At 40.7% G+C, this 25,088-nt stretch overlaps 1 protein-coding gene across 1 annotated transcript; it reads left to right on the top strand.

Moving 5' to 3' along the window:
- Nucleotides 1–4,608: 4,608 nt before the first annotated feature.
- On the top strand, nucleotides 4,609–21,860 carry LOC127383582 (pancreatic lipase-related protein 2-like). The gene is given in 13 exon segments (XM_051616725.1): nucleotides 4,609–4,657; nucleotides 6,494–6,648; nucleotides 8,693–8,818; nucleotides 9,887–10,021; nucleotides 10,571–10,679; nucleotides 12,117–12,236; nucleotides 12,326–12,448; nucleotides 14,748–14,863; nucleotides 16,386–16,515; nucleotides 17,670–17,781; nucleotides 19,542–19,710; nucleotides 20,748–20,876; nucleotides 21,654–21,860. Coding segments are annotated over 13 exon segments (1,680 nt in total).
- The last annotated feature ends 3,228 nt before the right edge of the window (nucleotides 21,861–25,088 follow it).

Genomic DNA, 25,088 nt, shown 5'->3' with positions numbered 1-25,088 from the left:
TGTCAGGCTGTGGAAAACAGCTATGATTAGAACCTTTATTCCATGCTTTCCCATTAATCTGTGAAATCCATTATATATGGTATTTAATGGTCTTTTCTTAGAATAATTTCTGACTTTTCCAAAGTGTACCTCAAGTAAGTTCATACTGGGTGGCTGATGAGAGAAAAAAAGAAATGACAATCGGTTAGGAAAACATCTAAAAGTGTATTTATTTATTTAGTTGTTTATTTTGCAGTGTAGTTAATTAATTTACATCTTGAAATTTAGATCAACACACATGGTGTCTGTAAGCCCTGAAATGCCTTGCTGGAGGAAATTTAAAATGACCTATTTATCTCCCAAGCTTCACTCATCTTCTTGGGAGCACCAGTAGGTAGTAGTGTTAACCAAACTGGAAGGCTCTCTGCTTCCTGAACAGAAAGGTAAGCAGGGAACAGAGGGTGGCTAAAGAACCTCTTCACTATAATTACAGGAACAAAACGTTGTCAGGAGAATTGCAGATCAAATCTCATGGTATCTCCAGGCTCACCTCAAGAAGTACAAGAAAGAAACAGGCACTTCCATGGGAGGTAAGAATAAGTCACACAACAGCTGTTCGTTTAAACACTATTAAAATACAAAGCAAACAGAACTTGACATTTGGTGCTTTCTCTCTAGCTAAGAAGTATTTTGTTCTTCGGGTGATTCTATTGGGATCGGCATCAATAAAAGTATTAGAAGCTGCTTCATAATGAAGGAAGAAAAGATAAAAAGAATAATAATCCCTTCATATCTATTTCAGCAGACTGGAAAGAATAGAAAAATACTTGCTGGTATTTAAGGATTTTTTGATTCAAAGTGTTACTCCCTGAGAGAGGGTCTTGCAACTGATGTGCTGGAAAAGGTGACCTTTATGTTACTGTTACCATTGAAAATAAAAATAATTCATACACTACCCAAAACTGAATTACACAGCCTGCCATGTGCAGGGGTAGGTATATAGGTAGGTTTCAATAAAGTTTTCTGGTAGGTTTCTGCCCAGAAAGTTTACTCTCCAGGCTAAAACATGACAAGTGATTGCAATTAAAATTAAAATATGAACATACAAGCATGAACAGCTCTGCACAATAACTCAAATTAATTATCCCTATTAGTCCTGTTTCTTTATCATAACATGTTTTCTGTGCCATACCTCACCATGTCAGTTCCTCTCTTACAGATCTTGCTATAGAAGGGAGCTTTTTGGAGAGACTACACAAAGCTGTGTATGAGCTGCAGAAAGAATTTCACCTTCTTCCACTTTTCCCTCAAGAAAACACAAATTCATTGACAAAACTGCAGGACAGAAGGAATTTTCTTTACTGTTTTTTGTAATGGAGGACAAAAGACTAGTACTCATCTACCCCAGCAGAATGGAATAAAGTAATTTTCCCTCCTCCTCTGGCATATAAGGGAAAAAGAGAGGGATGTGAATGTGGTCTATAAAATTAAGAGGATTAGAGAGAAAGCAAATACAAAATTACTTGTTCATGTTGAAGCTGGCAGTTTCACACCTCTAAACAAACAAAGGGAGATGATCCTTCTCCCAGTGGCATTGTTAAAACATGTAGCTGCTTGATACAGAATGCTGGAAGTGTGCACAATTTCAGGGACAGCTTGGACAAGTTCATGGAAGATAAATTCTCAAGAACTTCTAAGGGATGGAAAGTCAGCACTTAGGGGCTTGCTACATCCTGCATGGGTCCCAAATAATACTGATGTAGTTAACCCCATTAAAGTGAGCTTTCTAGAAGCTGACCCAGAAGCGCTGACACCTAACAATGCTGCTGAGCTACAGGCTTTCCTGGTATTAGTACACCAGCCTAGAAAACCCATTTCATGCTTGTCTGCTGGAGTAAATCCTCTGACTAATTCATTACAAAAGTAAGATGCCCTGCTCTCCCCATAACCTTCTCTTAAACACTGGAGGAGAGCTGCAGTGCCTCCCTGGCTGCTGAAAGGCAGGATGAATGTCACTAAATGATCACTTCATGTCTTCTGAGAAAAGCCTAGGGAAGTTAAGGTCCAACTGATGCCCTATACTAGCTGGAATGATGATTTGTAGGAACGGTACAGTACACGTTTGCATCTAGGACAGCAGACAATGTCATAATAGATAAAACCAAAAGCCCTTAAGTATCTTGTTCTAAGTTAAACCTGGCAAAGTTGCTGAATCTTGTCAGTGATCTGAAATCTTTACCACCAGACTGCTGTTGAAGTCCATGTTGCAGCAGGGGGATTGAGGTATGGACTACAAGCCCAGATTCTAGAAAGGCTTTCTAATGTAATGGGTAATTCTGGTTTCTTGAGCTCCCCGGAAAGCATATGCACCAAAATATTTTCCATAGGTAAAATGTATTAATTCAAATTAGGAAAAATAATTTATTGAATCAACTATGTAAATTTAAGTTTGAGTGACCTGCTTCTGTAGTAAACTCTGCTTCTCAAGTGGGAAGAAATTGTGAAGGTAGAATAAAGTGAGGTTTTAGTCCAGTATTATATAATAGAATTAAATCTGAAGCAAGTCATGTAGATGAGATACTCATTTTCTATGGGGCCCTGAAATTCTGGTGAATCAGCCCTTCTGAGTTTGTCTGTAAGTGCTTAGATGTACACAAAAACAATCATCCACTCCTTTTGAATGTGATACTACATCACAGCTCTGAGCACCTGATCACCAGATCTGTAGTATCACAGCTCTGAGCACCTGTAACTAGCACTGAATCCAGTTTGGGCCAGGATGAGCAAGGATAACGTGGCATCAGATTGCTATTTTTTTTAGTGTTTCTTTTAGCCACTTCTTCCAAACACCTGGTCAGGTTTTTTGTTTGCTGAATTCTACAGCTGACTGGTTAAGTGAGCCATTTGCACACTGACAATGTTCTTTAATGGTGTGAGCAGAAGATAACTCAAAGACAAATCTGCAATTTCTGCTGAGGACTGTGAATTTTTTAAGGCAGGGATCAGCTCAAGGAAGGATGGGTTTACTATCAAGACTCAGGAGTAGGACCCAAAAGACTGGGGCTTTGCTACAGCCTTTTGGTTTGATGCCAAGTCACTTGAGTCCCAACTCAGTATTGCACTAAGACGAGCAGCCCCGCCAATGGCAAGAGCCTTGTTCCTGATCCTGAGGGGCTGTGGCTGCTCAGTGTCTACTTTACACTTCCCTGTTCTTTTTAGCTTTACAAATAAATTACCTGTGGATGACAATAAGACTCCATCTGGAACTTTGCATTAAAGAGGTGGAGTCATGCAGCAACTGGTCTGACCTGGTTTGTGTTATCACAGAGGATGCACACCTGACACATGGAGAGATCAAGGAGATCTCACTTGGTACAACCCAGTGGAGTCACAGATGCACCTGGGAAGTCAAGAGTTCTGTAGCAGCAGTGGGTGAGTGTCCCACCACCACGTGTCCTCACCAGGCAGGAGCATTGCTGTCCTGCTTCCTTCCAGGCTCCTCAGGGGCTTCTGCAAGACTTGCTGCAATCAGAAGAGAGGTGAACCAAAGAACTTCCTCTGAGCCAAGGTAAAATGGGATATATTGGAGGCAAGAACATCTAAGGAAGTTAAGTTAGGTGGATCGTGATAAGGTATGGGGTATTTGGTGAGTAGCTAGAGGAGATGGAAGCAGGACATCCTTGAACCTGCAGTGGGTTTCACAGAGATTAACTCTTTGCTCCTAACAACATATTAGTGACTTAATGGGACTGGGGTGGGGAGGGGATGCAGGACTCTGCCTGTCCTCTGCAGGACTCATGGGAGCATCAAGGCTGATAACAGAGTTTTCTAAAAATTATCTTATTTTGTTTGAAGAGATGTTACTAACAGTAGTAGTAAGACTACACTTAAAAGGCTTTCCCTACTTCTCCTCTAAGTAAATGACTGGTTGCATTTACTCCAAAGTGTACCTATCAGCTGATGATTAAGTGATCAAGCAGATCAAGGCTGATAAGTGCACATGGATAACAGCAATTATAAAAATTAGTTTGCAAGACTAGCTATATGGTGAATAATTACAAATTAAGTGTTTTCCTGTGTTCTTTTAAATACAATCACTGAACAGCATTTCTGTGAGTAACTTTCCTAATAAATGTTAGAATAAATTTTACTCTGGAAAAAAAAATGTTGTGAATCCTTTAAGAATTTAATTTGCATGCCCATAAATTGCAGCTCTAGAGAGAAAAAAATAACTCTCATTCAAGGTCAGGTGGACAGTCTATAGGAGATGTGTATGCAAATGCAAAATCTCTATGGGAGACAGAAAGTATTCCCTGCCAGGTTGGACAGGACTTTGAACAACCTGGTCTAGTGGGAGGTGTCCCTACCCATGTAGGGGTTTGGAACTAGGTGATCTTTAAGGTCCCTTTCAACCCAAACCATTCTATGATTTTATTATTCTATTTCAAAGGTATTTTTTTAAAACCTTACTATCTCTAAGGAAGTATTGATTCTTTTGGATCCAGCTCATTAAATGGCTGAAGTGCTCCTATGGTCACTAAGACTTATTTTTAATGGGTCAAGGAAATCCTCAGCTTAATTCCAGGTTCTATTTTTAATCAGGTTTAACTGTGTTCTTTTTTGCTTTAGATGTTAGCAGTATGGACCACTACTCTTATTCTTCTTGGTGCAGCCAGAGGTAAGACACCTAGTTGTTGAAACCTATAAACAGTAAAAACAATGTGCAGCTTACACTAAAATAACTATGCTTTAGAAAAAGGCTGTGCTTTGGAACAGGCTTCTTCATTGAGTTATGGCATGTCTTTCCCACATTTAACCTATTACCTTTTCATTCTGTAAAATCTTTGCAGCTAGCAAACAGAATGGGAATTAGAAAAGTATTTATATACATGAAATGATACTAAAATTCTTCCAGAACAGTTTTCCCTACCCACTCTCAGTCCACACCAGCATTTCTGGTAGCTACAACATTTGTAATGCCAGCCTAGGCACTTACTCTTCATAGCATTATGCAGAGAGCAAGAAAACAGTCATGGTTCAAAATACCTCTTTACCAGTAGGAAAGAACAGCTCAACAGGGATGGACACGGAGAGAAACAAAAAGACATGGTCTAAAAGTTTGCTGTCATCAGAGGAAAGACCCCTGTAAAAATTACTGTGTCTCTCGTGGAGTCTCCAGCTGCAGCTCCACAAATTGTCTCCTTCTCTAGGTTATTTCCAGTATCTATCACTCTGCTCCTGCATTTCATACAGAGTCACAAGCAGAGTAAAGTCACAGTCTGATGTAACATGCATGTGTGACCTATCCTAGGTAACAACAGATTCTCTTTGTTTTCAGTATCTTTTTTAATAGCACTAAAATTCGGAGAGGATTTCACAACTGTTGTGCTATCATGGTGGGTAAGGACTACGTTTAATGGTAACACCCATGTGTCATATTTGCATTATTACTGTGCTAAAGCCACAATAGAAATTGGGAAACTCTAGTCTTTCAGGCACAGGCCACACTTCCAGAGGCTGTCCTTTGCTCTAGGCTTCCACTCAAATTCCACTTTATTGCTTCCACTAAAACCTTAAGGTGATAAAAAAGTAAACTAGATGAGGGGATTGAGTGTTTCCTCAGCAAGTTTGCAGACAACACCAAGCTGTCTGGTGGAAAAGGACCTGGAGATGTTGGTTGACATCTGGCTGAGCATGAGCCAGCAGTGTGCCCAGGTGGCCAAGAAGGCCAATGACATCCTGGCTTGTGTCAGGAATATCATGGCCAGCAGGAAGAGACGGGTGGTCATGCCCCTGTACTCAGCAGTGGTGAGGCTGCACCTCAAGTGCTGTATTCAGTTCTGAGCCACTCACTACAAGAAAGTCATGGAGTGGCTGGAGCAAGTTCAGAGAAGGGCAACTAAGTTGGTGAAGAGGCCGGAGAACAAGTCCTGTGAGGAGAGTCTGAGGTAGCTGGGATTGTTTAGCTTGGAGAAGACGAGGCTGCAGGGAGACATAATCACTACATGATCACCTACATGAAGGAGGTATGTGTTGGCCTCTTCTCTCCATCATGATAGGACCAACAGAAATGGCCTGAAGTTGCTGGAGGGACAGTTTAGACTAGACATTAGGAAGAACTTTATTGAAACAGTAGTCAGGTGCTGGAAGAGGCTGCCCAGTCCAGGGAGGTGGTGGAGTTGCTATCCCTGGAGGTATTTAAAAACAGTGTAGACAGGCCACTTCAGGACATGCCCTACTGGGCTGTTTTGTTTGGTTGTTTTTTTTCCTTTGGGGTGGGGGGGAGGTTGCTGGTTGGATGTGGTGATCTTAGAGATTCTTTCCAACTGTGACAATTCTGTGGTTCTGTGAAATGAGCCCCTAAATGAAAAATGAACACGGGTGCCATCCTCATCTGAATCGGCCATTTTCCACTACCCTGGTACCAGCACCAACCTCCCAGCTTCCTGTAAGGAGGTGGCAGCCTAACCTGCTGCATTCCTGAAACACTAACATGTTTCTTTGCTTATCCCAGGAGGGGAAGTTTGCTATGAAAGGCTTGGATGCTTCACAGATAACCCCCCTTGGTCTGGGATCCCAGGGAGACAACTGGCAGGCCTGCCCAGCTCTCCCAAAGCTGTGAACACCAATTTCCTCCTTTACACTAGAGACAACATCATGAAACACCAAGTAAGAAACTGCTTTGTTTCAATAACTGATGGTACACTACACATCCAACATAGTATACAGACAGTTTCTTTTCTCTCCTATTTTTACTCAAAAGCCTCCCAGAAGAGGCTCTAATTCTGTTTTCCACACTCCATCAACAGCCCAACCCAATTTTCTTTCATCTCATTTCTTTTTTCTCATTTCAGCTCTCTGACAGACCAGGTATACTTACAACATGTTAATTGCAGCCTTCTAACACAAGTCACCTGAAATATTTTGGATACACTTTATCTGCCTCTTTATTGTAAAGCCAGAGGTAAGGAAGGCAGTACAAAAGGAAAGCTCAGGTTTGGCTCCTGTGTCTCTCCAGCTTAGAATTTGATTTCAGGGTCATGCACACAACTTGGGGTTATGGTTCATACATGCTTACTAGATCCTCTGAACTACACACGATTGGTCTCAGAGGATCTGCTTGTGTGGTGATTCCTAAGAGCAGGTAGATAGTTAAGAGTGAAGATCAGAAGATAAAGTATCTGTGTTCAACAGAGTGGGGAAGGAAAGTAGGAAGAAAAAATTAAAGAAAAGTTTAGAAAGGAAAGCAGGACACTAAAAAAAAACATAATAAAAAAATGAAGGAATGAAATAATATGTGGGAAAAGAAGGAAACTACCAAATAGAGAATGAAATAGTAATAAACAAAATAAACAATTATTTTTTTTTGAAAGTAGGACTGAGAGAAAATGAAAACTAAAAGGCTAAAGAAAGAGATTTTGTAAGTTATACCTTAGAGCCTAGACATTCCTTTTACAGAGAGCTGAACCAGGTTATACCTCATGAAAGCATATGAGGTAGAGAAGCACAGAGACAGGACACTGGAATTGTATGGAAGAAAAGAAAGGTGAGGGTTATTGACAACATCTGCAAGTTAGTGGCAGTGAGAGGAAGCTCTGGACTGTGACAGAGTGACAAATGGAAGTCACCAAAAGAAGTCTGCAGCACTGCATAGGATGGATCAAATGGAAATCTGCTAAAAGACACCAGCAGCAGGTCAGCCCTTTCCCCTGAAGACCAGCAAGTACTGGGAACAGTTCACAGCAGGATGTTCAAGGTGCTGGAGGTGTCTGGGCTGAGCTCCTCTATAGCATGAAGAAGTATTATGGAGTTACAGACTTCGCTGGTCAAAGAGGAGACATGACCATCAGGGAATGTGAATTTTACAAGAAAAATGAAGAAAATTAACATGAAAATGGGGGGCAAGGGTGGGAAATTTGTTGCTGTTGTTGGTTTATACTACACGAAAAAGGTTTCATAGTTGTTTTTTAATATAAATAGCAGTCACAAACAGCAGATTTCTTCTATTTGAGTCATCTCAGAACAAGTCCAACCTTTCTACCTGAGAGGGCCTATGAGGTTTTAACTTCAATGAGTTTCACTGAAGATGAGATGTGTGCTACTCAGTGCATGACAAGCCCTTTAAAGCTTCTGAAACCATAACAAAAAAAAGCAAGAGCCAAGTTTTTAAACAACCTAGTTTTCAGAATAACTTTAATATAAAATAATGCTTTTCTTCTCAATAAACCCCAAAATACCTACTGTTTCTGATGTTGTAAGCCTGGAGGGCTTTCTCATAAAATATAAATAAGGTTAGAGGTGAAGGTTTTATCTTCAAAGAAAAAACAAAGACAAATAGGTATAGATTCAAAGTCAGCCTCATAAAACCTTGCAGAAGATGCTATCTGAGCACTTCTCTGGCCCAGTTTGATAAAATCTTGTGCTTACATGGCATGTGGTACCAGTACCTCTCAAAGCATTGTGCAAAAGATGCCAGCAACATTAATTCAATTAACTAGGGGAAGTGAATAATTTGTCAAAGTAATTAATTTATATCCCCCAGCAAGGCAGTTTACCAGTGAAGAAGACAACCCATCTCTTCAGAGTCCAGAACTGTGCCTTAACCATTGGGGTTCTCTGCCCTGTATCAAACATTCACTGGGTTGGAGGAGTCACAGCATTATTGTATATTCTTGGTTGGTTGCTTAGTTTTGTTGTTGTTTTTTCTCCACAGAAAATTTCTGCTACAAACCCTTCAAGTATCAAAGCTTCAAACTTCCGAACACACAGGAGAACTCGCTTCATCATACACGGCCACCTTGCTGAAGCAGACCTGCCCTGGATAACAAATATATGCAGGGTATGGTATGATTTTCATCTGATGGTCATTTCACTTGTGTTTGAAAGTGCAAATATCATGAAAACATGGAACTGGCAGAGTTAGAAGGGATCTCTAGAGGTCATCTAGTCCAACTCTCCCATTGAAGTAGAATAACCTAGAGCACATTTCTCAGGACTGCACCCAGGAAGGTCTTTAATATCTCCAGAAAAGGAGACTCCACCATCTCCCTGAGCAGCCAGTTCTGGGCTCCCCAGTTCAAGAGAGACAGGGAACTACTAGAGAGAATCCAGTGGAGGGCAACCAAGATGACTGGGTGTCGGGGGCCGGTATTGGGGGGCATCTCCCTTATTTGGAAAGGCTGAGAGAGCTGGGGCTCTTCAGCCTGGAGAAGAGAAGGCTGAGGGGAGACCTTATTTCAATTCTTTGCCACTAATAAAGAGGGGGAAAAAAGCCAATTTTCTCACCTCAGCAAAAGGCCAAAATAAACATTTCAGTTTGAGTGAGGCATGTGATCTAATAAAACCACAATGCTTTGTTCAGTAGATTGGTTTCATTGTATTTAGGCACATTTCATAAATTAAATTGTTTCACAATGAAAAATCAGAATATTCCCTTGCAACAAGTGCATAAATAGAACGTATTGGTTAAAAGACATGAACTTTGGGGTTGAACACTTCAAGTGCATGAACACAAATTTGGTAATCCTTTTAGATAACCCAAGCATATCAGTTTTGAAGAATAAGGCTTGGACAATAAAATATAAGTTGTACTATCCTTTTAATCTAACTGGGGTGTTGTAATTAGGAGAAGCTGATACCCTAAAGCCAAGCAAGGTATTTGGAATGGAGAACAGAACTGAAACTAGCTCCAGTGTGTCTTGATAGTGTTCAAATCACTGCCTCAACTCTGCCTCCTTGTGTTGATCCTTCAGTATTAGTGGGAATAATATATAAAGATGTGTCTTTATCGGCCACATAAACAGAGTCCCAGGCTACAGCAAAACAAAATATTGTGTGCATTTACCTGGCTAGAGCTGCAATTCGTGCCTGTTTGCTTCTGTTCTCCTGTTTTCATGTTTTCCACCAGCTGATGTTTCACACAGAAGATGTGAACTGCATTATGACCGACTGGACAGGTGGCTCCAGCGGGTTGTACACGGATGCAGTCAACAACGTGCGCATCGCGGGGGCTGAGCTGGTGTATCTGGTGAACCTTCTTGAGGTAAAAGTAGCCACGGAAAGTCAAAGCCTGCATATAACCTGTGTGGTAAAGGCTGTGTTCAGGGTGGCAGCTTTAGGTTTGGTCCAATGGAGACAGGATGTACAGAGGTACTCAAAAAATGGAGCTGAAACTGTCATTAAAAGTCTAATCTGGCACAAATGGAAATAGCCGCTTTAGTGTCAGATAAGCACGTCCCTAAAGGCTCACAAGGCCAAAGTTCCTGAAAGTTTTACTCATTATGGGCTTTCTGCTGGATGAGGCACCAGATTGGAGACTGACTAACAAAACTGGCTCGGTGAAGAGTGGTAACTGACAGAGATGATTCCCCTCCAGAGGTGTGAGATAAGAGGGGATAGAATGAGTTGGGAACTGTTTCTCTTCAGGTACAGATCTCACCCCCCCACAACAGCAGCTTCCCACGCAGGACAGTCCCCTCCATTGCCCACTGGTCTGGCCATGTCCTGGCCCAGCACAGGGCCATGATGCAGTGCCTCAGGCTTGTACCCTCCTTTAACACACTTGCTTTTTCCTTTCCACACATTTTCACAGAACGACTATGGCTACTCTCCTGCCAACATTCATTTCATCGGCCATAGTCTTGGAGCACATGTTGCAGGGGAGGCAGGGAGAAGGAAACCTGGCATTGGAAGAATAACAGGTACTGAAGATATTTCAGCTGATGAAGCTTTATATTTTCATGCAACTGAAGAGAGGTGAAGAAACACTGCTGCTTTATAAACACACAGCACAGACAGCAATGTGCTGGTGGGTTATCATTACCAGCATACAGCCAGCAGCACAGCACAGAAACTCAGACATGTCCCATCACATGTCATGCATTTCGTATGTCAACATTCACAGCTCTGAGAAAGGCTAAACAGCTACAGATCATGGAATCACAGAATAGTTTGGGTTGGCAGTGACCTTAAACATTATCTAGATCCACCTTCTCTGCCAAGGGCAGGGACACCTCCCACTATACCAGGTTGCTCCAAGCCCCATCCAACCTGGCCTTGAACACCTCCAGGGATGGGGCATCAACCACCTCCCTGGGCAACCTGTTCCAGTGTCTCAGCACCCTCACACTAAAGAATTTCTTCCTAATGTCTAACATAAATCTCCCCTCTTCCAGTTTAGAACCATTACCCCTTGTTCTATCACTACATGCCCTTATAAAAAGTTCCTCCCCAGCTTTCTTGTAGCTGGGGCTGAACTGTCCTGACTGCAGCTAAATTGAGATCACTTTTCACAGGTCACAAGTCCCAGGGAGCGCATGGTTAGGATTTTCAATGATATAAAAGAACAGGAACGAAATACATGTGGAATAACAGACCTGTAACACACTAGCAATTCATTGGCATTTTCAGTTTTAGAAGTCCTCTTTAGCAAAATCTGAAGCAGTCCAAAACCTGAAACAAAAAAAATAAACCCCCTGGATCTAGTACGTCAAGATGAGGCAGTAAATAGCCTGGAAAGGAAGAAAGCTGCCAGTCACACAGCTACGTAGAGAGACACAGCATCATGACCCACTCACACATACCTTCTCACTGCTTTCAACTTTCCTTTTCCTCCAGTCAGGTCTTTCCTCTGCACAGACCTTGCTTTGACTAAGCTGTGTACACAGGGAGCAGTTACATCAGCAATTCAGGGAAACTGGGATCAGAACTGTGTTGCTTTAGCCCCAAAGAGAGTTCATTGACACTGAGGTGAACAAGCAACATTTTCAACTATGCCCTTTTGGAAATAAAAAGGTATTTTTGACCAAATAAAATTTCTCAAAAATCTACATGCTCAGAGTACCATATCAAGAGATCATCTTTTGCACTAACATGGAAAGAAAAAACACCCCAAAACCTCTTCTTATAACATTGTTCTCCTAAAGTAAGCCAAGCACCCAATAGCACTTCACTGGGGCATAATGCCTCTGGCCACCTTTCTCTAAAACCCTGCTTGTTTTGCTGGCTGTGGACCACAAAATGGATTTTTCTACATGGACTACAGGCAGGAATGTGATAACATAAAGTGCATAAACACAGCATGTGATGACTTAGATATAGTATTATTTACTTAATCAGTTGTGTCTCCATTTATTTAGGTTTGGATCCAGCTGGGCCCCTTTTCCAATATACTCCCACAACAGTTAGGCTGGATCCCTCAGATGCACAATTTGTGGATGTAATTCATACCCATGCTGGTCATCTTTTCTTTGACTTTGGTAAGTGTTCACACAAAGGCCGACACCAACTCTGAAGTTGGTCACAGCACACCTGGCAGTGATCAGCCTCAACTTATTATGCCTTTCAGCTCCAGGGATTCTTCAGACTTGTGGCCACCTGGATTTTTACCCAAATGGTGGGAGGAGGATGCCAGGATGCAAACAGCTTCGTGTACCTCCTGCAACTCGGGATATCAATGACTTAATGAGAGGTGAATATATTTTAAAGAAGTAATACCTCATTATAAGCTACAGTCAGAAATAAAGGGTAGGCTAAAGACTTTTGAATGTATGTATTATTTAGATAGCTCAGATTTAGAGTAGGGAGCCAATGCTCAAAAATGGAAGATTTAAAGCTGCCTGAGAAACACCCTCCAATTTTCATTCATACTAACCAAGGCAAATTCCAGATGCAGACTTTAGTTAAAGCATGCAGAATTGTTCATCACAACCTTTCTAAGAGCCTGCCACTGTGCTGACAGACTGACCTCAGTGGGAATTTCACACATGAAGAAGTGGTAAAATTTAATTCAAGGGCAATCCAAAAGTGAGTATTTTAAAATCTGAGCTTTCCTTTTCCCTTGAAAGACACCAAATTCCAGTATCACTGTGGTTAGATGTACTCATTCACACCATTAATAGCTGTAGTGTCTTCAAAGGGAACAGCCCAAGGTCAAAAGAAGATGATAAAATGACAGCTCCATTGGTAGTTCTTGTTCTCCAAAGAAAGCTGCACAGTTAATCGGAATTACCCTGGGATCCAGTACAATGGATCCCAAAATCCTGTCTTCTGATCCTAACCTACAGAAATGAGAACATCTGTTATTGTCAGCTAAACATTTAAGTCCCTACCACTAGTTAAGTAATTGGTTTTCAAAATCGGTCTGTCTTAGAACCGGTTGGAGAACTTAGTAACCAAGAGGGCTGAAAGCTGGCAGTGCTCAAAGTCACTTGAAACCAAAACACTTTCCCATCAGACACATAAGAACGTTTGCATTTTCAGCAGAAGAATTAAATATTTCCCAGAGACACTTCACAAGACTGTTTCCAATGTCTTGTGGTGAAGGGGAAGCTCAGCTCTGTTGAAAAAGAGCAGATAGAGCCAGTTGTTCGTGCAGCTCCTAAAAATAAACAGCCTTAACTCCTGCCTCTTGGCCAAACCTTACTTTGTGCATCTCTCTTCCATTTGATAACATTTACATTTATGTAGTGCTTTTATGTATAAAGTGATTTCGAAATGCTATTTAGTAGCTTCTTTCTACAACATTCGATGCAGCAGGTAGAGGAGTGTCATGTTCCCTTTGTATAGATGTGAAGTGAATTTGGCACTAGCACAATGCCAGCCAACTGTAAGAGCTGAGGTTTTTAAAGTTAAAAGCACAGACCCTTCTGAATCAGATTTAAAGAAGGAACTATAAAGAAAACATGCTAAGGAAGCCCTGATGATGCAGATTCTTTTCAAGAAAAACAGACAGAAGTACTTTTCAGAGGGGTTTTGGTGTATTGTTTTTCTTTCATGAAGTAAAGAACAACGTGTGTCAGCTGGTCAATACCAACTACTCTGTCTTTAAGATGCATAAATATTGACAGAAGGTGAAAATCTGATTTCACTAAAAACTGTGCCAGGTTGCAATTACTTCAGTTCCTCCAAAACTTCACCCTGTGGTTGGGGGAGCCCCCCACACACACTGAAGCAGAGGGGAGCCTATTTTTACACAACCTAACTCTAGTATATTGTGCTTTGATAAAGGAGAGACTTCAGAGCCAGTGAAGACAATACTTGTTACAAAGGACCTGTAAATACAACCCAAACGACACTTGCTTCTTTTGTGCACTGACTGCTTACAAATTTCACTCTGGTGGGAAAATATATTTGTTTTAAATAATCCTGACAAAATCAAGGACGTCTTGCCAAACATCTTGCTTTTCAGAGTATTTCACAGGATCATCACTGAGAAATGACCACAGAGCTTAAAACACTGAAAGCCACTGAAGTTAAAATAATTACTACAATTACCATTAATTCTATAAATGAGTAGAAACTGTGGTTTTACAAAATACCATGTTATGGTAATGGTAAGCAAATGAAAACTACTTCATAGTAACTACTCTCTGCTTTACGAATGCTGTAGCTATTCATTACTGCAGTCTCTGAAACACTGAAATTCTCCTAAAGTCTCCTTGGCTCTCATGCCACAGTAAAAGCAGTTAAGCACACAGCAAGATGGGAGACTGCACAAGGTCCACTTTGTTGCCCTTCCACCTCTGTTAACTTCAGCATGAGCACAGGGACGAGCAGATTAGAAACTACCTCTTCCCACTGAAAAAATCCATGCAGCCAAAAGTACAGTTTTGACTGTATATTCCTATGATATATTCCAAATAATTCCTACTTTAAACATCCCTATTTGTGCAAATGCTTTTGAGGAAAAAAGTTTCACAAGTGTTGTTTTGGCATGAACCTTCTCTTCTTCAACAGCTTTAATCTTTGTTACCTGGGCTTTTTCCCAGCATATAGATCTGTTGGATGTGCACATAAAAGAAGTCTCCACTATTATGCTGAGAGTATTCTCACTCCCAATGGATTTGCTGGGTACCAGTGTGAAACATACCGAGCTTTTATATTGGTAAGTACCAAATACATCTTCATCTGAGGGGTTATAACCCTGCCCTTCTTCTCTTAATAATCCCTGCCACAACTTCTACACTCTGGACCATGGGTTACGGGGGGAGGGGGTGTTGCAGACCTACTGCCTGCCCTCATCCAGAGCATACCTAAAAACCAGGCAAAATGGAAAAGCTGCAAACTCCCAAAAAGAGATCCAGAAGAAAATAAGGCAGGATGAACACACTAAAACCAGTTGCAAAGGGAGAGATGAAGAGCTGAGTAAGAGGGCAAGGAGAGGCAGGGCCCAGGTTCTCCTTTTACGTAGGTCAGCAGTAAAGGGCACTTGGTCTGGTTGAAGGAAGTCCATCTAAACCTGATGAAACCTGTCATCAAGAGCACTGCCTCTGGACTTCATGAATATTTAAACATCTGTATAGACACTAAACATCCACAGTATACAAGGAGATATTTGTGCAGCACAGCACTGCTCACAGAACCCTCAGGTAGCACAAGAAAGAAGGCAGCATGATGTCCTGGTGTTTCATCCCTGATAGAACTGGGCTTTTAGCAGGTCAATTCTGGCAATGCAACTGAAGACTGGTCAAGACACAAGTATTAACTTATTTCCATCTACTCCCAAAAGGAATGATTACAATACTGTGGAGAACTTGTTAGCACTTGTAGGAATGTTGCCACATAACTTGAAGTTCAATGCAATTCAGGACTTGAACAACTGAACCCTGTGCAGTTTTAGTGATATGAAGGAAATGTTTTTTTTCAATCCCATAACAGATAAGTGACGCAGATCATTTAGCCTTTTTTTCATCTGTCCAAACAGCCAAAGATCCACAAATAACCAGTTCCTACAGAACCTCCCAAATATCAAAACTGAACTATCTGAAGATAACAATGTTGTTTTTTCCAACCACAACTAAATCAATTTCACTGAAAATATTCATACTTATTTTTTATTTTTATTTTAATGGTCACTAAGGTCTTGATCTGAATATTTGATCTATGTATGTAGATTAATCTCATTAAGGTTTTTCATGGGTAAAAATGACTGAAAAGTAGAACACTTTCCAAAACAAGATCTCAAGCTCCAACACTCCTAAACTTAAATATCTTTACCACACAAATTACATATCCAACAAGACCTGCTTGCAAATATGGTTACCCACCCTATATAATTAGCAGACAACCTTCTAATGAACCATAGGAAAGAATAATACATTACCTATGTTTTACAGAGCAGGTAGTAAGGCACATGCTTTAGGATATTTACTTATGATTGCTGCAAGAACATAAGGAATTCAGCCTGATTTTCAAGCAGTTTCTCTCAAATTTTCAACCAGATGAAATAAGTTGACTGACCATCTCATCTCCTTTTTTCACCACACTGATAAATACTGAAGATATGATCTGAACTCAGATGAAAGTACCTTTTTGAAAAAGCTAGGAAAAAAATTAAATACCCTGATTTCTTCAAGCAGTGGGAATGGAATACATGTCTTGTAACACACATTGTTATCTTCCCCCAGGGAAATTGCTTCCCATGTCCAAAGGAAGGATGTCCACTGATGGGTCATTATGCTGATAAGTTTTTACATAAAACTGAAAAAGAACAGCAAAAGGTTTATTTAAACACAGGGCCCTCTCCTCCATATGCTCGTAAGTGCTTCTTCTGACCTAGAAACCTTGATAATTTTCTTAATGAAGTGGTGGCTTAAAAATTCAATGAAGGTGAAGGTGAGGGGAATGTTATGCAGTAAGTGCAAAATTTCAAATAAAAAAAACCTGTTAAATTGTTTTTATTGACAAATTTTATAAAACTGGATTATTTCCAGATAATTTTGTAAAGTTCATCAAGTCAAAATGGCAGGGAGTAATAAGTGTAGCATTAATTGTGATTCATTTAGAAGCAGCCATAGATCTAGAAAATAAGAAAATAAATAAATTTTAATTCATCATGAACTGTAAGGGCAATAAAGGAGAGAGGGTCTCTGAGGTCCTTATTCACTAGGTAGTAAACTCTGAAAGCAAAATTAAGAACAACTACAACAAAAAAACCTTATATCCAGTCTCCTTATGAGCAAAAAGTAAAACAAGTAATTTCAGTAGCCACTTCTCAAATCTGTATTAATAGATTAATTGCAATATTTAGAAACTGTTGAGCTCATAAAAATTATAGCCCAGACTCCAATATGACCTTATGAACTGGGTGAAGAGATTCTCCTTTTAATAGACTGAATTAAAGTCAGTACAAAACCTTCCCAATCTTGGTTCCTTGAAATCAGTATGTGCTATTGTGCCTGAGGCCCTGCTTCTGCCTTGGAAAGACATGTGAGATGACAGGACCTCCTGTCAGCTTTTGGGCTGAGCACAGCTGTTAGACAAACCCTGAAACACTCTTTATAGCAGGATCACCCTGGGAAAGCTGCTGGTTTCAATATATCTTTAACAACACTGCAGTCCAGTGGGCTTCACTTCCCAGCTGAGAGCTAACAGGCTGCCCATGAGCTTGCACAAATTGCTTTCAAGTGTGAGAAATGACAAAAGTAAAAATGAGGCCAAGTGGCAGATAAAGACAGGGCAGATAAAACACCCTGCACAGCCAGGAGATCAGCAGAGCTTGCCTCTGCACTGTCAAGGAAGTTAATGCTATCAGAATCAACAGAACTAACACTTGCCTTAGTAAAGAGTGACATTCTACCACATTTGTGCAATCCCTTCCTCTCCCTGGAAGACATGGAAACATCTGAAAAGTTTTGCCATTGAGAAGAAATTTCCTTACAACCATAATCTCTTTCATTTTGCTTTCAAAGGCTGGAGGAAAGAGATACATGTCAAAGTATCTGCAATGGAAATCATGAAGGCAAATATAGATGTAGCCTTGACTGGAAGTAATGGGATCAGGAAAAAATATACAATTGACAAGTAAGTTTAACATGACTGTTGGAAAAATGTCTCTCTTGTTTTTATCATATTGAATTTATACACAGCTCTGTTTACATGTCTCACATTGTTCTACGTGACCTGTGATTTATACTGGCAATAAAAGTAGCTGGTAAGTGGTTGAAGTTGCCTATGCTACAGATTGTGGTTAAAATCTGCTTCCTTGTCTCTCCTGCTCTGTATTGTATTTTCTTTTCTGAGGATGACAATTAGCCCAGCAAAGTGCTCTGTAGTTACTGCTGAGCCCAAATACTGCTGAGACCAAATAGTGATCTTCCCCAAGAGGATAAAGAGCTGCATGATATACAGGGACTTCATCATTCCCTCCTCTAGGGATAGGTGATTAAGAAAGTTGCAGCTTGCTTATGAACTGTGCTGGAGTCTGGAGTTCCTGTCCACATAACCTGGCCTTTTCCAGTAAATGTGAATTTATACTTCATAAACTGATCCTTGTCAAGAGCACAGTGTAAATAATGCAAAACCAGCCCCCACTGTGTCTGAACATAGCCCTGTTGCTGGTCTGTACCAGGAGTGCCTTTGGTTGCAAATACACTACTGCAGCAACACACCTACAGGTAATTTCTGTGTTGATGTCACACTGTAATGTGCATTCCCTTATAATGAACACTGATACCACACAGGACACTAACATAAACTATAATTTTTTGTTCTCCTCACGGTTGAGAACAAGCAGAAACACTGAGAGAACTTTTTGACTACAAGTTAATTGCAGATAGATCTCATTTTCCAAAAAGAATGTCTAAAATAAGCCCTATGGCAATAGTGACAAAGGCTGGGCTAGCTAATCTAGTGTCTTCATCCTGAAAGGCACAGGAACTTAGGCAACCAAGTAATCTGATTACTTCTGTAGATCCCTTTGAGTAACTGTCTCCTTCTCAGGTACCAACAATCCTCTATCTTGGGTTGAGAGGCTGAAAGTCTGCGGAGGGATCCACAGTAACCTCTCAGTATAAGCAGGAACAGTGTTTCCTCTGCTTTCTCCAGTAAGGTTAAAATAGAAACACTGTAGCCTTCAGCAATTTGGCTGGCTAGAATCTGCACCACAGGCTTCAGCCAAAGGGTGAAAAAAAGATACTTACTCTTCAGAACTTCATGTTGGCAAAGATAAGGTGGCCTCAACACTGCCACAATGGCTTCAGGGAAAACAAAACATTGCAATACTAATTTGGAGAATGATATCAACCAAAATATCAATTAGACATTCCTTCCTAATCCTTACCAAAAAAAGTTAAATGAAACATGCATTACATTTTTTTGTGCGGTATTTTTTTAATCTTCCCTTAAGTTTAGCCCTGTTACAATGTTTGTCTAAAAAAGTATTTGATATATGTTATGTATGAAACATTTAAGGTTTTTCTACATGGCTTGAATGACTATTCAGCAGAGAAGACAGAACTTGGTGTTTCTGGACAAGGGACATGATCCCCCTGCCTGAGCTGAAAGCCTCAGACCTGCATGATGCTCTGCATCAAGAGCCCTGGGTGTTCGCCAAGGAACATACTCTCCAACAGCAACTTCTAAGCTAAAATGTTACCTAACATCCCTAACTGGCAATTCTTGAGGGGGAAAAAAAGTAATAAAATTATGACAATAGTATTCAAAGCTTTTCATCTCCCAGCAGCTCACACCTCATCTCCCAGTGCTTAAACTGTAGCTTTCCCTGCCCCCCCCCCCTCACTTGTAAAGATCACAGAACATCAGGTCTGTGCTTCTCTTGGCAGGGGCACCTTCAAACCAGGCAACATATACTGGAACCATGTTGATACAGAAATTTCTGGGAACATTTCAAAAGTGGAGTTTCTGTGGAAAAAGCATCTCGGTCATGCAGACAGAGGCTGCATGGGAGCTGAAGAAATCACAGTAATATCTGGGGAAAATGGAAATATGTGAGTACATAATCTAATGGTCCTCCATTCTGTGGGTCATGGGGGGGGGAAAAAAAGGAAAGCAGGAGAGGAAACCAGAGCACCTTTGCATGGTATCATGTCCCTTAAAGCAAGGGTTAAAGTGTTGAAAATAAGAGCCTAATTTAAATTTCATGGCAGTACCTGGGCGTTTCATAGAATCATATTATAGAATCATAGAATGGTTTGGGTTGGAAGGGACATTAAAGCTCATTAAAAGCTCATTAAAGCCCCCGCATGGGCAGGGACACCTCCCAGCAGACCAGATTGCTCCAACCTGCCCTTGAACATTTCCAGGGATTAAGCTTCCACAGCTTCCCCAGGCAACCTGGGCCAGTGTCTCACCACCCTCACACTAAAGAATTTCTTCCTAATGTCTAACCTCAATCTCCCTAAATCAGTTTGGTTGCCTACAGTGACTCCACCAGCTCAGCACTGCAGCCAGCTGACCCCAAAGAACAGAGATGTCAAAGCTGAAATTCTGGGAGGGTGAAGCCCTGCACTCAGAGGTGTCAGTTTTTCTCCTATATTGAAGTTCATCACCAGCTCTGCATGGTGCAGCTCTGCACTTGCCCTGGCAGGGCTGAGTCTACCCTGATCCCACAGGCTGGACACCCACTGGCACCTGCAGAGCATTTAGTAGGCTCCTGGAGCACACCTCTAGGTCAGGCTTTAGCCAGCTGATGCATCCTGAGACCCCTCTGTTGTGTAAAGCGTGCTATGTGGGGAGAACAGAGTGAGCAATCAACTCCAGAACAAACACATCTTGTCCAAATTAAAATGCTAGTGGAGCCTGAGCACAAAGCCAAACATGTCTTAGAATTTCATAATTATATACTAATTAGTAATTCCTTTAAAAATCATTTGCTAACACACACACTTTATGCTCTCAAATTACGAGCACACATGCTTTGACCTAACATAAAATAAAAATTACGTTTATATTTAGTATCTTTGGCTCTTGCTAAGCAAATGTCCCTCTATGATGAAAAATATGTCCTTAAACTCTTCCTTCTTCCCCAGGTCTGTGTTCTGTGGCTGTGGAACCGTGCGGCAGAGCACGTGGCAGGCCCTGGCACGCTGCTGAGGCCTGGAGAGGGATGCCTGGATTGGCAACCCTCACCATCTGGGAGAGCAACACCTCAGTCAGCAGCAAACTCTTCACTAGGCTCCTTTAAGAGACAGGAAAAAATTGCCCAGCCCTCTACAAAAGCTCTGTTTCCAAATTAGTGTCATCAGCTTTTATCCATACAAGGGAGTTAGTTACACTTCTGTGAATTCCAGTTACAATGAGAGCTGAGTGTTCTACTAATAGCAAGCTCATGCTGTGTCATTATATTTCATAGTCAAGGGGGAAAATAATAACATGGGAAAAAAGTTCCAGCCAATTCTCCTTTGAAATACATTTAATTACCTTAGGAATTAAGGTAATTAATTACCTCATCCAAAAAGAAACAATAAGAAAAAGAATAACAAAAGAAGAATAACAAAGAAAGAAGAAAGAATAATATAGGAAAGGAAAAAAAAGAGAAGAGGGGGGAAAAAAAGAGAAGAGGGGGGGGAAAAAGAGAAGAAGGGGGAAAAAGAAAGGGGGGGGGGGGAAAGAAAGAAGGGGGGGGAAAGAAAGAGGGGGGGGAAAAGAAAGAGGGGGAAAAGAAAGAGAAGGGAGGAAAAGGAAGAGAAGTGGGGGAAAGGAAAAAAGATGGGGGGAAAAGGAAAAAAGATGGGGGGAAAAGGAAAAAAGATGGGGGCAGAAAATTTAAAAATATCATAGTCAAGTTCTTCAATCATTCCTGCTGAGTTGTCCAGGAAGAGGACACTTCCATGTTTTCAGGACCATTTGATTCTATGTCAGGAGTCCAAGGAATAATTTTAAATATAAAAATAATCAGTTTGAATGGTATTGCCTGATGTTCTTCTTTCCTGAAGATCACATTTGAACAACACTTTGGCAGCACATCCAAAATACTGCTTAGGAGCTGGGCCTGCCTACCAAGTTGTACAGTGTGCCTGGAGAAACTCCATCATCAAAGTTCACCACACGTCAAGCAGGACAGCTTACTGCACAGACAAATGTTTGATTCCGGCCTTTTTCCTGGGAAAAAACTCCTGATGTGCTCTCTTCAGCTCTGCTGAACACTGGTGAGCTGGGACTCTCTCTGTACCTGAAACAGGCATCTTCTTTATCACAGCTAAGTTGAGCTATTGAGGATGTTACATTTTCTGGCAGCCTTCAAAGTGACTATTTTGTGTTTCCTAGTGAAGCTGCACTTTCCATCTCTACCTTGCCTTTCTGAAACCACTGAAGTCAGGCCTGAGCTGCAGCAATTGCATTTCTATATAGCATTGCCTCCCCCACCCCCCCACCCAATGTGGTAGCGTTTTGATTATACTGGTTAATAAAAACAGACTACTAAGTTATCAGCATCAGCTAAAATAAGCTGAGATTGTTTCTGTTTCAATACAAGCTGCCCACAAAAATCCTGTTGTTTATTAATTGCCCGTTGTGGTCTAAGACACACTGCTGATTTTTAAATCTAATGGGAGGTTCATCATTTGGGTGCAGAAATCTTGTGTGTGAATCATGTTTGGCAACTCATTTCTGTCCCATTCAAACAACTAGCTATTCCAGAATACTTCCAGTGAGGTTTACCAGGAGGTGTTAATGAGATGCATTACACAAGGCTACATGTGAGTGACGAACAGGTGTGTTTCAAGTTATGCAGCAGTAATTTTGAGATGTCAGAATCCAGTCACATCCTTTGAAGTGTGCCAGAAGTTCTTGCTTAGGAGGTTTGCAGCTAAGTTGGCAGATCAGCTATCTGCCTTCTCAGGCTCACTGCTTCAGTACCTTCACTATCTCCATCCATGTGGAGCTGGATCCAGAAACCATCTCCAGCAGGGAATTCCTCCTCCTCTGCTCCTTAGGGAAATTCCTTAGGCAAGACACTCTCCTTGCATAAATAGGGACTCCCCTCTTTTGTGTTCCCCTGGAGAAGCAAACAACCCCCCAGGTGCCTCCACACAGTTGGGAAATGTCTGTAGCTAGTAATTACACCACCTTTAACATAACATCCTTCAGAAATCAGGCACGGATCTCTGCCCCAGAGTTGCACAAATAAAGGAGGCTCATGGAGGGAAAAGGAAGACTTATCCCTTTCTTACAATCAGGAACTGAAGCAAAAGTCATGTAAATATCTTCCTCAGGGTCACAAAAAAGCATGCAGCAGTGCCAGGCACTGGGTCAGGTCAGGATTTATTGACAGGAGACAGAGGAGAGCAAGGCAATGTAGGGCCACTGCTTCCCCCAAGGAAGGAGCAATGTCCTATTGAACTCAAGACTTCTGTAAAGCCTGTCCCCTCCTGCCTCCATACTTGGCTGTGCCACTTTTGCAAGTCTAAAAATTAATTTGATGGTTTTATTAATAATAAATAATATTCTTATTTTCAAAAATACAAGTTTTCTAATCTTAAGCTATTGATTTCAACAGCATTCTGACTGAACAGAACAGTGTGGTCTAGCCACCAAAAAATATGCATTTTCTCACCCAATATGTTCAGCTAAAAATAAAATATAATATTAAGTTCTTTCTTTGTGTTGGTATTTTTTCATATACTGTTTCTGGAGTTAGTTTTTGTTCTTTGGTGTAGTAAACATCATTACTGCACTTCTTGGGTAATACAGCAATAGACAGAGCAAAAGAGATTTGCTTTTATGAGCTAAAGGTGAAAAAAAAACACTGACAGCAGCTCTGTGTTGCTGGTAGCAAATAGTCTCTTGTTTCTTTCTGTATTTAAAAATTTAAATTGTTACTTGTATGAAACCTTTGGATACTATCACTTTGTATCAGCAGAGCCAGACAAAAAAAAAATAAAAATCAAGGGTTTGATATTTCATAAAACAATCTGCCTTTGAAGAAGACTGGAACAGGCAATTCTTTCATATCTCCACAGCAAGGTAAGGCAGCTTTTTCGAACCATTTTAAATTTCATCTTTAAAATGTCAAGCGAGATGCACCATTTGTTATATTTGCCTGTCCTGTTGTAAGGTAGAGCTTTTGTAATCAAATGTGCTTCATTTTTCTGGGGCTTTTTGAAACATACTGAGATTTCCATTCACTCTTTTATGTTATTTAAATATTATGCAATACTCGGAGTGCTTCAGAATTTCATTTAATACTCCTTAAGCACTTGTCCACTGCAGGAATTATGGCAAAGATAAACTACTACAAAGCTATTACAAAGCATTCACCCTCAGTCCCTTTTCTTTCTCATGACACTCTTTTGGCAATGGGGTAAAGTAAAACATATACACATACAAGCAAACCTCTTAAATCTTTCCTAGAAGAAGGGGACAGCAATAATACCTAAATCAAAACACTAATTCTGCTCCACTTTCATCATCTCTATATGTAACACAAGAAAAATAATTTTAGGAGAATTAATACGCTTGTCATAAATTGATACATGCAAGTATGCTAATGAGAAAATAAGGACCAGTTTTATCTGAGTTCTCCATGAGCAGAAATAAAATTCTCTATTGCACAGCAGAGCAGAGTGTCTTCTTTCCTAAAAGCACCGTCTGCAGAAAAGTCCATCATAAATTTTTCTGAGCCCAGAACCAAAAGTATCAGAATAATTTAAATCATCAAATAGAGACCTCATTGTTCAGTTTAGGCATTCATCTCTCTCCCCATGTTTGATCCTATCTATTTCTGTGACTATTCAGATTTTTTTCAGATTTGCTACTCCAATATCCTAGAATATATTGATAAAATCCTGAATGAACCACAGATTTGCAGGAAACAAACCTACTGTATTCAAGAAGTCCTTTGATCTTTCAGCTTAGAGATGGAGCTCAACAAGGTTCTTGCAGAGGAAACCTCTTCAGTGCTTTTGAGACTCTCTGATTATATCTAATAATTATATCATCAGATGCCCAGGCACTTGCCAGCATCTTTCCTTATAGAAACTCCATGGGAAATTCCATTTTTCCAGGAAAAAATACACCAGGCCTTTTTTTTTTTTTTTTTAATAATCTGCAGGATCTCTATTTTGCGTGTTCCCACATGATTTTTTATAAGTTTTTGTTTCTCTCTCCAGGCTTCTGTGGCCCCAGGAAAAGATAATTCTTTTCTACATAGTTGCATTTTTATATGTTTTCCTGGCTTCTCGTTTTACATTTAATTTAGATTAGAGTCTTTATCTTTGGCTTACCAGAAGTCAGTGCATGATTACAGTGGCTCAAAGCCTGAGAACATGCATCCTGAAGGTACTTCTGCTCCATCTCAGATCTGTTTTTCATTTTTTTCTGAGGCCACAGTTGTGCCATACCAGTTACCAACCCACTTGTAAGCTCACATC

The sequence above is a fragment of the Apus apus genome, chromosome 4, assembly GCF_020740795.1.
Source record: "Apus apus isolate bApuApu2 chromosome 4, bApuApu2.pri.cur, whole genome shotgun sequence".
NCBI classification, from domain to species: domain Eukaryota; kingdom Metazoa; phylum Chordata; class Aves; order Apodiformes; family Apodidae; genus Apus; species Apus apus.
Note: the sequence above shows the minus strand (reverse complement) of the source record. Positions and strands in the feature narration are given on the sequence as shown.